This window comes from Micromesistius poutassou (assembly GCF_964030765.1).
Source record: "Micromesistius poutassou genome assembly, chromosome: 19".
Classification (NCBI taxonomy): domain Eukaryota; kingdom Metazoa; phylum Chordata; class Actinopteri; order Gadiformes; family Gadidae; genus Micromesistius; species Micromesistius poutassou.
In genome coordinates, this window is record NC_140289.1 from 12,866,863 (window position 1) to 12,877,854 (window position 10,992).

General features: G+C 40.5%; 1 protein-coding gene and 1 pseudogene across 2 annotated transcripts; both read left to right on the top strand.

Annotated features, from left to right (window-relative positions):
* LOC311363890 (uncharacterized protein) lies at window positions 1-3,478 on the top strand. Its single transcript, XM_084483880.1, has 4 exons — window positions 1-1,278; window positions 1,470-1,628; window positions 2,654-2,749; window positions 3,110-3,478. Exons 1-4 carry the CDS (start codon window positions 199-201, stop codon window positions 3,419-3,421), a joined length of 1,647 nt encoding a protein of 548 aa, XP_084340006.1. The 5' UTR covers window positions 1-198; the 3' UTR covers window positions 3,422-3,478.
* Window positions 3,479-6,711: 3,233 nt separating this feature from the next.
* Window positions 6,712-10,285, top strand: LOC311364340 (12-(S)-hydroxy-5,8,10,14-eicosatetraenoic acid receptor-like; annotated as a pseudogene). The gene is made up of 4 exons: window positions 6,712-6,720; window positions 7,228-7,457; window positions 7,812-8,217; window positions 9,827-10,285. The product of its transcript is annotated as a 12-(S)-hydroxy-5,8,10,14-eicosatetraenoic acid receptor-like (transcript).
* The last annotated feature ends 707 nt before the right edge of the window (window positions 10,286-10,992 follow it).

A 10,992-nucleotide genomic window follows, 5' to 3' on the forward strand; every position in this document is an offset into this window, starting at 1 on the left:
TCACCCTTTATCTATGTGTTTAGGTTTGGTTGTCAGTGCAGTTTTTGTTGGATTCTTTTGTAGGTTGTGTGTTTTTGGGCTGCACCAGCTTGCTCTGCCTAAGGAGACATCTTTTTCTTTTGTCAGTATCTGATTTTGAAGCACATATCTAATTTATTATAATGATGATTTGCAGTGCAAGACATTGCTACATTGTTTATGAATTTAACTTTTCAAGTAATTGTCTTGAAAGTCAATGCAACCTTACCCCTCTGTGTTTTGTCCCTGTTTGTTGTGACACAGGATGGATTACTGCTGCTGGTGAAAATCTCCCCAAGGATGTCCCGTAAAGTGGCACTTTCTGAAGTACCTGAATCGGTTGAGCAGTTGCAAAACATTCTTCAAGAGAATCTTCAACTTCAAGGCAGCTTCACACTACAGTATGAAGATCCAGACTTCAGCAATGCTATTTGTAATTTAATTGACATACATGAGTTGCCACCACAGCGTGCTATCTTGCACATCCTTTGGGAGGAGTCTGCACATGTTCAGCAAGAGTCAGACTCTGTTGATTCATTGTCTTCCCTGGACACAGCCAGTTTATCCAGCAGAGAGTCAGTCCAGAGTCCCTCAACTTTTATTAAGAACCATCTGCGAAGTGTCTCGGAGTGGCCTTCACCTTTTCCCATCCCGTCCTTCTCCTATGATGTGGTGCTGAAGTTGCGCAAAGGCAATGAGGCATATGAACAGACCAAGAAGGGTATCAACCTAACAAGAGACATGAAGATAGAGATTTTGGACAAGATTGCTCAGGCAGTTTTTGATGTAAAAGCATATCCTGATCAAGACCAGATTGAGTCAGTTGCTTCTGCTCTCATCAGTAGACACCCCTGCCTTCGTGAGCCAGGTAGTGAAACAGGGTGTGATGGATGGAAAATGAGCATAAAATATAAGCTTGGCAATTACAGGTCCAAGCTGCGTCAGGCGGGCTGTATTGAGGTTAGCATTAACCAGAAAAAAAGGAGCTGTGAAGATGATGGTGCGAGTCCTTCTCTGAAGAGAGCAAAGCGAGGTGAGATCAACCATGTCCCTGACCATCCAGAAAACCACAATGATGACTCACTGGATGATGAAAGACTAGCCCTGGTTGAGGAGTTAAAGAAGAAGAATAAGAATGATGCACTGATCAGACAAAAAATGGAGCTGACTTTCTCCTTGAGGCGCAAGGAGATGGTGGAGCTGCAGCCTATGGTGTCAGAGGTTCTGGAACGGTGGCCTGGTCTGTTTTGTGAGGCAGAGGTAAGCAGGTGAACCAAGAATATATTATGTTGTGTTTATGATTTAGTCTTTTTTTTTTAAAGTGAGTAGAAGAGTTGTGTGTGTTGATTACAATGCATATTTTAACATGAAGATTGTGTTGAGATTGTATTGACTTTGAGGATTTTTGTCATCATTGAGGATTTGAATTTCCTTTTCACACTTTTCAACAGATAATGGAAGAGTTTTATCGCATCACAAACAAGAACCTATTGGACAACTTCAGAGCAGCCCTTCATCAGCACACTTGGAGGCTCCTGAGACTCTATCGGGCGAGGAGGACAGCTTTTTCATCTGAGATGGATCAGATCCTCAACGGCTTAGATCAAGAGGTGAATTCATAACATTATGGATATAGAGAATGTGAAGTTACGTCACGCCAGCGCCATCTTTGGAGGATCGCGGGTGTAAACACTCGCTTGTCTCCCTAAAAAAAAAAAAAGTCCCAAGTTGCTTAAAAGTAATCATGGTGGGACAGTTCTGCTGTGTAAAAACATATGATCTACTGTGTGGACTTTTTTTAGGGAGACAAGCGAGTGTTTACACCCACGATCCTCCAAAGATGGCGGCGACATAACGTTAGCTTCACATTCTCTATAAAAGGAATTTTGCCTTTTCTTTGAAGCTGTATTCATATTGGTTGCAGTTGGTGCAATGTTAAGTGACCCTTATAGTGACAAACCCTCAAAATACAGCTCTGGAAAAAAAACAAGAGACCACTTTCACAAATGTTTCTTAAAAGCATCTCTACATGAATGACAGTCATTCTTTTCTTTAAGCACAACTCATTGTACTTGATGAGACACTGATGAGGTCATCCCCTGAACCACATCTGATTAGGAAGATTATAAAAAACACTGCTGGGATTAAACATTGACATTATTCCACAAAAACAGATTTATAAACTCTGCCTGAATTAAAATATTCTTGCTGTGGTGTTTAAGAATAAATATGAACATGTTTTCTTTGCATCATTATTATTATTATTATTATTATTATTCAAGGTCTGAAAAGACTTCATTTGTTATTTAGACTAGTTTACTCATTTTTAGTCAATAAAAGCTCTAAATTACAATATTTTTTATTTCAATTTTGGGAGAAATGTTGTCAGTCGTTGATGGAATAAAACAAAAAGTAATAATAATTTTACTCAAACACATACCTATTTCGGGAGTGGTCTCTTCATTTTTTTCCAGAGCTGCAAATGCAAGGGTATCTAAGTGACTGACACAATTATAGAGCAAATTACTGAGATACAGTGGTTCTGTATGTTTACAGCTGCTTGCATGTTTACTCTACTTTATACAGTATTTCAGTTTCAGCTACTTGTAATGTTTCATGCAACTCTTTGTTTCAGACATCTGACATCACTGCAAATCGACAAACTGCAGCATTGAAGGCCCTTCCCTTGTATCTCCGTGACAGTCAGGAGAAGCTCTTCAGGAACTGTCTTGTGAGTGGTTATAAATAGTTATTATACTGTATTTAATGTTGACTTAAACCACTACTTCTCTATCCTCATTGTTCCCTTTCCCAATGTCATGGGTGTCTTCAATAGTTGTACTGTCCTGGCTGAGTTTATGTAACCTAATTAATGTCAGTTAATTTGTGTATGGGGCTTTCAATTTTTGATTGTGGGGTATGGGATGGAAATAGTTAATGTCAAAACTATAATTAACTCTATTTGGAAAAATATATTTATTCAATGATTTGGAATTATGTTAGGCTAATTGCTTATTCTGATTCATAGGATTTTAATGACAAATGTCTTGCACCTTATGTGTTGTTCTTTTCCTATGTCTGTCAACATAAGGACACTGACCCGGAAGTGGAGCAAACGAAGGGCCTCACTTTGGGTATCCTCACTGTGTTGGAGGATGATGGCAATGCAGCTTCTCAACATGTCGTGGGTGTTGCTGTTGTTGTGGAAGAAGAGATTGTCCTCCAAGATCTCCCTGACCTGCCAACTGCTTTTGCTTACCTCTTTGGACTGATCTATGCTCTAAACCTTAAGTACCCCAAAGATCTCAGGTACACATTTGAAACCGTTCAGAAGGTGTTCATGGAACTTGGTACAGACCTCTCTGCAAGGGTCAGATCCCTCAAAAACAAACTCCTTCAGTGAATCCACAAGTTAACTGATAATGCCAGATCTGGCATTGTTGACCTCTGAACACCATGCTAATTTAGTCTTCCTGTTACTCACCGTCAAATCTTATGTACCTCGAACTCCCACTGTCTTACAGTTTTACTTGGTTTGCACTTTATTAGGTTTTCTTTATACATATTATATGTTAAGATTCAGTGTTTGAAAATTGTCATGGTACTGAGCAGTGTCACAAGAAAGAATTTGCTGATTATTTTGAGATCTGAAGTTCTAGCGCTCGGTAACCTTAAACAGATTTGAGAGTCATAGTTGTATCATACTGGTCATGTATGGCCTTGTATACATGACTCATTTTTGAGATTTTGAAAACTGAAGTCATGGCACTCAGTAACCTTGTTAACACATTTGTTAGATTCATACTAATATTTGATCTTTTATTCATACTGGTTCTGTATGGTCTTGGATATATGACTTATATTTGAACTTTTATTCATACTGGTTCTGTATGGTCTTGGATATATGACTTATATTTGAACTTTTATTCATACTGGTTCTGTATGGTCTTGGAATACGCATGTTTGATATTTTATATCTCAAAGTTTACAAGTATGCAATGTAGTGCCAGTTCACTGCCAGGACAGGGACAAATGGGTCTCATTAGTTTGCACATACTTGGACCTGTTGGAAGGGATTTGATGCATGCAGGTGCAGTTTTAAATAAAACAAATGTTTTGAATGTACATGTTGCATCTGTATAATTATAAGCACATTAATTTACAGGAGAGTTAGCAGAAGTAACGATTAAAAGTTAATACAATGTAAATGTATAAATTGGTATAATGTATGGGAGAGTTGGCAGAAGTAAGGATTAAAAGTTATTACAATGTAAATGTGTAAGTTAGTACAACTTACAGGAGAGTTAGCAGAAGTAAGGATTGAAAGTTATTACAATGTAAATGTGTAAGTTAGTACTTACAGGAGAGTTAGCAGAAGTAAGGATTGAAAGTTATTACAATGTACATTTCCAAGTTAGTACAACTTATGGGAGAGTTGACAGAAGTAAGGATTAAAAGTTATTACAATGTAAATTTGTAAGTTAGTACAACTTACAGGAGAGTTAGCAGAAGTAAGGATTGAAAGTTATTACAATGTAAAATTATAAGTTGGGACAACTTACAGTTGCGTTGTCAAAACTCAGAATTCGGAGTTGAGCAAACTCAGAAGCAAAACTTAAAATATTTAGTTTAATTTCCTAACTTAAAATTTTATCGAAGTTTGTTGCCTTGAAATTTTGAGTTCACTCAACTTTTCTTTTTTTGCAGTGTACCAGGTTAGTGTTGATCTCATTTGTCAATTTACATCAAAACAATTATAGGGTAAATCTAATAAACCCTTTATTAATGGGGCCATGAGAATAACTATTTATGAAAAATCAGAGAATTGGTTGACTAGGAAGTACACAATTGTAAAAGTAGATTCATCTACTGTAGAGGCATCCAACACCACCTGACACGGAGTTTCGTCGTGTATTAAACTCTTAAAGTTTATTCATCAGCTCCAGGTATACAACACTTCTTGTGGCTGCTCACCACTAAATGAACGCTGGGCTCTGGCCCTACACCCGAGGGCCTCCTCTCCTTCTCCTCTTCCCGCTGCTCTTCCTGTTTATCCCGTTAACTTTTCAAAATAATAGTCCTTGCACCTTTTCAGTGCTACACAATCATATCTGAGTTCTTACCAACTTTAAATGGTTAAATGAGTAAAAGTGGAGTTTTTTCTTAGTATTTTGTATATTATATATACAAAACCCTTTTCGAACCTCATCTGAGTTACTGTAATGTCATATGGTCTAATACATTCCCCAGCTATCTCCTAAAACTTGAGTCTACAAAATAAAGTTATACGTGCTGTGTCTTGGTCTGCTGTAAATGCTCCCACTCACTCGTTATTCCATTGCTATGGTCTTCTAAGACTTACTGAAATCAATCTCTTCCATAATGCTTGCATAATGTTTGAAGTCGTTAATGGTCTGAACGCCAGACTCACCGGTCTGTTCCCTATCAGCCGCCCCCAGCATCAACACCAAACCAGGAACAAACACCTCATAACAGGTCAACAATGGCGTCTAAAGTGTACTGGTATGAGTGTGGTCTGCGGGGGGCCACAGATCTGGAACAGACTTGATGATGGTCTGAAGATGCTGTGTTCTCTCTCCGTTTTTAAAATAAATCTAAAAGCAAATCTATCTACCTATATATAACGTACCCTGGCTACATGATGGATGTACTGGGATGAATGTATGATTGATTGTATGCATTGTATGTTTGATTGCATTGTAATGTCTAATGTTTGTGTATCTGTATGTACAGTACCACATTGTGCACTGCACTATTCATTTTTTCTCTTTATGAACTGTGGGCCCCTTCTCAAAAGCTTTCAATAGCTTACTTTGGGGGACCAATTCATACATGCCAAAGGATCGTTGTGGATGTCTAGCTGATCTAAAATTGTATATGTTAACCATTTTGGCAATGTATGAATAAAAACTAAACTTGAAACTTGAAACTTGAAACATGCCTTTATTCCAGTGACTTGTTTACAACCCACCAAGCCTAACCGCTAGGGAGCAAGGTCACATCCTGTGTCCTATAAAATCCCTTAACCCTACACAAAGAACACAATGATATATTATAATTAACCACATGTTTACCAGGTATAAAATGCCCTACTCCAACGCATTTATGCAGAGTTAGATACAGTGTTACATGTGTGCTTGTAGTTACTGTTGTCAAGTTAAGTTGTACTAAGTGCCTCTAAGCTTAACAAGCCAAAATGTGTGCAACAGCCAAGACATAAATGTGATAACAGTACCATTGAAGACGGCAAATTAAATGTGGTTACACAATTTCTTGTTTCGATCCACAGATTTGAGTATGCAAAACCCAACACATTGTGATGATATCTTTCTTGTGTGTGAATATCCCTGCACATATTCTTTTACTTCAGTTAACAACCAAACCTACCGCTCTACAGATGTCAATGATTCACTCAAAAAAGTTAGATTGAGGGGATCTTGGGTTGTGACACAAACATATTAACATATACTATTAAGTAGCACCCAACCGCCCAATCTATTGTTCTGGAAAATTCTGCATTATGTGTGAGCCAGGGTCTCAGCCAGTGCACATGTTTGTCCTAGCTAAATAGTTTATATTTCAACCATTATGATCCTCTAGTTACACATCAAGCCAGTCTCTGTGGTGTGCTCTGCAGTTATGTGAAACTGAAGGTCAATGTTGTGAAAGCCCATGTGGATGGTTTGCATGCAAAAGCACAGTGGTTTCTTGTAGACACTGTTCCTTTTTCCATGGTGATGTTGTTTAGCTTGATGTTATTAATGTTCAATAGTATTCAGAATAGCGTCAGTCCACTACGCTGTTATTTGTTTGAACCCCACTGTTTTGATCCTAACCTACGCTGTCGTCATGTCTGTTTTCCTAATAATTTAGTCCCCTAATTGTTCTCCACGTCATCTTCGGGCATGTGGCATCTTGAGTGCTGATGTTTATTTCTCTTCTGTAGATGGAAACCTGAGACACACATTCTTCATGTTTAGCCGCTTCATACACAGATCAGCCTTCCTCTTTTAAACCACACCTCTAGACAATCTGTAATCTCTTCCTCTCTGAACCAGCAGCCACACCACTAAGAGAAACACAGAGCGAGAGAATACTAGGAGAGAGCAGTCCATCAGCAGGACGTTATATAACTGATGATTTGAGGAGGTTTCTGGATGTTTCTGTGGGATGTGTTGACCCTGCCAGTGGGAAGCCTGTGCTCTGTTGTTGGTTGGGGGACAGACCGTCATTTTTTCTTCAGGACTTTATTGATTGAAGCCTTATTTTGACATGACCAACTCTAATGTCAGCCTACCTTCGGACCACTGCAACACCACCAACACTCTCACGTACCAGGTCCTGTCCTGGGTTATGGTTGGAGAGTTTGTGTTTGGTCTGCCTCTCAACGTCTCAGTCCTATACATCTTCCTTTTCAGGTAACAGACACATTTACACTAATCTAGTGAACTGTAGTATCATTTTAAATTAGGATTGTTTGAGGTGTAATGCTATTTCTCACAAAATCACCAGAAAACAAAGGTCCAAATAAGGCCTGTGTGCTGCTGTCTCAGATCTCGATCCAGGGCCACTGGCAACAAGAGGAGGCCAATCACACTTAAGAACCAATCAACACACTCTTATTCCAACTGAACATAGCATCGTTATCTGATATTACCAATATACTTGAAAGTTGTTGTTTATTCGTGAGTTCCAATGCACGTTTTTGGGGGATCGCCACTGGGCAAGGCTGAGAAGCACTGCTAATACACTTCTGTACAACCCTTATCAAGGTTCAAGTTCTGGAAGACCAACAGCGTGTTCCTCTTCAACATCGTGGTGGCTGACTTCCTGCTCATGGTGTGCCTACCAGTCAAGGCCTACAACTACCAGCACGGCCTCCGGCGCAGCAAAGACAAGACCCACTGCCAGGCCATGCTCTTCATGCTCTTCATCAACCGCGGGGCGAGCATCGCCTTCCTCACCACGCTGTCCATTGACCGCTACTTCAACGTGGTGCACCTGGGCAAGAGGAATTGCGTCAAATTCCTCCGGAAGTCACCGTTGATTTCGCTGCTCATTTGGCTTCTCCTCCTGCCGCTCACCATCCCCACCATGGTGGAGACCTTCGAGTGCTGCAACAGCCATGGGCGCGCCAACGGCACCGTCTACCACAATGTCACAGACACTTTTCGAGAGGTATTGCAAATCATATCCATTCGGGCTTAGAAATTATCGAGTTGAAGGACTACAAAAAGACTTTGAAACGTAGTGTAATGACAAAAAAAGTGAATGATGATCGACCTACCATCGCCCTTTAAATAAATTAATCATTATCAAGCTACTGGCTTCACTGAGTAAGAAGTCCAATCTAGAAAAGATTACAAATGTTCCACAAGAACCAAACAAATCTTTGATCGATGACTGATTGAAATTATAGAACATTGGGCCCTAGTTAGACGGTCTCAAACGCAGACGTGAAGCGCGAAGTCGAAGTAGCTTTGTGGGCGGTTCTATGGGGCTGTTGCTATTGTGACGGCGAGATAAATGAGCTCTGCGCCCGACGCAATGGGTTGGGTTGAAACCTGTAGGTGTGTTTTGGACGTAACGTGCAATAAACCAATGAGAGTTCCACCTCCCATCCCCTTTAAGATCCAGCGCATTTGACTTGACTACTTGATATTTTGACAGCGCGTTTGCATTCTCCGCTGAGACAGATGCATGACCACATGAATTTCAAACTTCAAATGGCTCAGTTTATGGCCAAATAATAGGCCTAATTCACACATGGAATAGTGTTTTCTTCTCCAACTTCAGAAACACTGATTCGTCATGTAAATTGCGGCAAAGACAACTTAACACATAGCCTGTGATATGCGGTCCTGTGGCCGCAACTGTGGGTCTATCTATTTAATGATATGCGGCAATACATTAACAAACCTCGTTTGTTACCAGTATTGTATACATTATCGTTATCGACTTGTGTTCATAATAAGCATGTGTCCCCCCGTTAATATACATCGCCATGGACTGTATTATGTGTTACGTGTTTAGTTTGCGTTGTGTTTAAACAGATGGGTGCGCACACACACGCGCGCCAAGCATCAACCACATTCATTCATTCTTTTAAAACATTCTTTTAATCTTTTAAAATCACTCGCGGTAAAACTATCTTTTTTCACGATCAAATACTCATCAATCCTAAAAGTTATGGGCTTGTACACGATGTCTGTGTCAAGAAAATATGTGTTTGCTGTAGACCTACGGTGTTAACAGATGCATTGATTTAAAAGTACAACTTACCGCTGTATCAGCTGTTCTTTCCCAAATAATTTAACCAACCATTTACCCTAAAACGAGATTTTGTTTTGGAAGGCTGGAATATACTTATATTTTAACGCATGACATAGCCTACTATAGGACTTCATTCATGTTCATTCATGCAGCCCTATGGAACAATCCACACGCTATTTCTATGCAGTTTCACACGTACGAATAATCGTTGACATCATAATATTTAAATCAGGCTAATCGTTTGCATGTTTGTGCTGTGTATAGCCTACTTGTGTGTAAGCGTATGTTGCAGTTGAACTAAATAGTAACACCAACTGCGCTATCTGCTAGTGCATTTAGACCAGGAATTTTTCGGTCAGTAGCGCAATTGCCGCAATTTGATTATTTTATATTTATGTCAAAGAATATCAGCAAAGTGAAGGATGACCTTTTTCATACACTCCAACCATTTGTGAATAAGACATCAACTTCCTTTGTCGTCTCTGAGGTAAAACCTTTTCCCTTTACTTTGAAGGTAGTCTTCTTCGCCCAGATCCTCATCCCCTTCATCATCCTGGTCTACTGCACGGTGCACATCGTCCAGCGGCTGAGGAAGAAGACGGTGGGGGACAAGACCAAGCTGAGGAGGGCGGTGTTCCTGGTCACGTCAGTGGTCATCGTCTTCTCCGTTTGCTTCCTGCCCTGCACCTTGGCCAGGGCAGTACTGCTGGCCATACGGCTGCTGAACAACCAGACTGTAGAGGTCCAGGTGGCGCAGGTCTACGACGGCCTCATGGTCCTGTCCTACATCGACTGTCTATTGGACCCTCTGCTCTACTGCTTCTGCTGCTCAGGCTTTAGGGACGCCTACATGGAGGCCTTCTGTCCAGCTGCGATCATGAGGAGAATGCCCTCCTTTGACACCAGCACGAGAACCAACACCACAACAAACTCTGTTGGGCGGATTGTCAATGTGCCGCTGGTGCAAAAGTGAGGGTATTCATTCTATTTCTATTTGGTTTTCTGTTTTAGTACTACTCGTAAACATCCAATACAACAGTCAGTCCTCATACGGTCAGTCCCAACACAGCCATTCACAACAAGGTTAGGGTTAGTCCCTAAACAGTCCTAACAGTCAGTCCTAACAGTCAGTCTCAACAGTCAGTCCTAACAGTCAGTCAGTACCAATACAGTCAGTCCTAACAGTCAGTCCTAACAGTCAGTCAGTCCTAACAGTCAGTCCTAACAGTCAGTCAGTCCTAACAGTCAGTCCTAACAGTCAGTCAGTCCTAACAGTCAGTCAGTCCTAACAGTCAGTCCTAACAGTCAGTCTCAACAGTCAGTCTCAACAGTCAGTCTCAACAGTCAGTCCTAACAGTCAGTCCTAACAGTCAGTCAGTCCTAACAGTCAGTCAGTCCTAACAGTCAGTCTCAACAGTCAGTCCTAACAGTCAGTCTCAACAGTCAGTCCTAACAGTCAGTCTCAACAGTCAGTCTCAACAGTCAGTCCTAACAGTCCGTCCTAACCCAGTCAGCCTAAGGGCGTATTCACACCAGGAAAGTCCTTTAGTTCGCTCTCTTTGGTCCAGACCAAAATACAATACACAAATACAATACAATACAATACAAAATACAATATACATTGATCTGCGGACCGGTCAAATTCCTTCTCCCTCATCCTGATTAAATTACATTAAATAA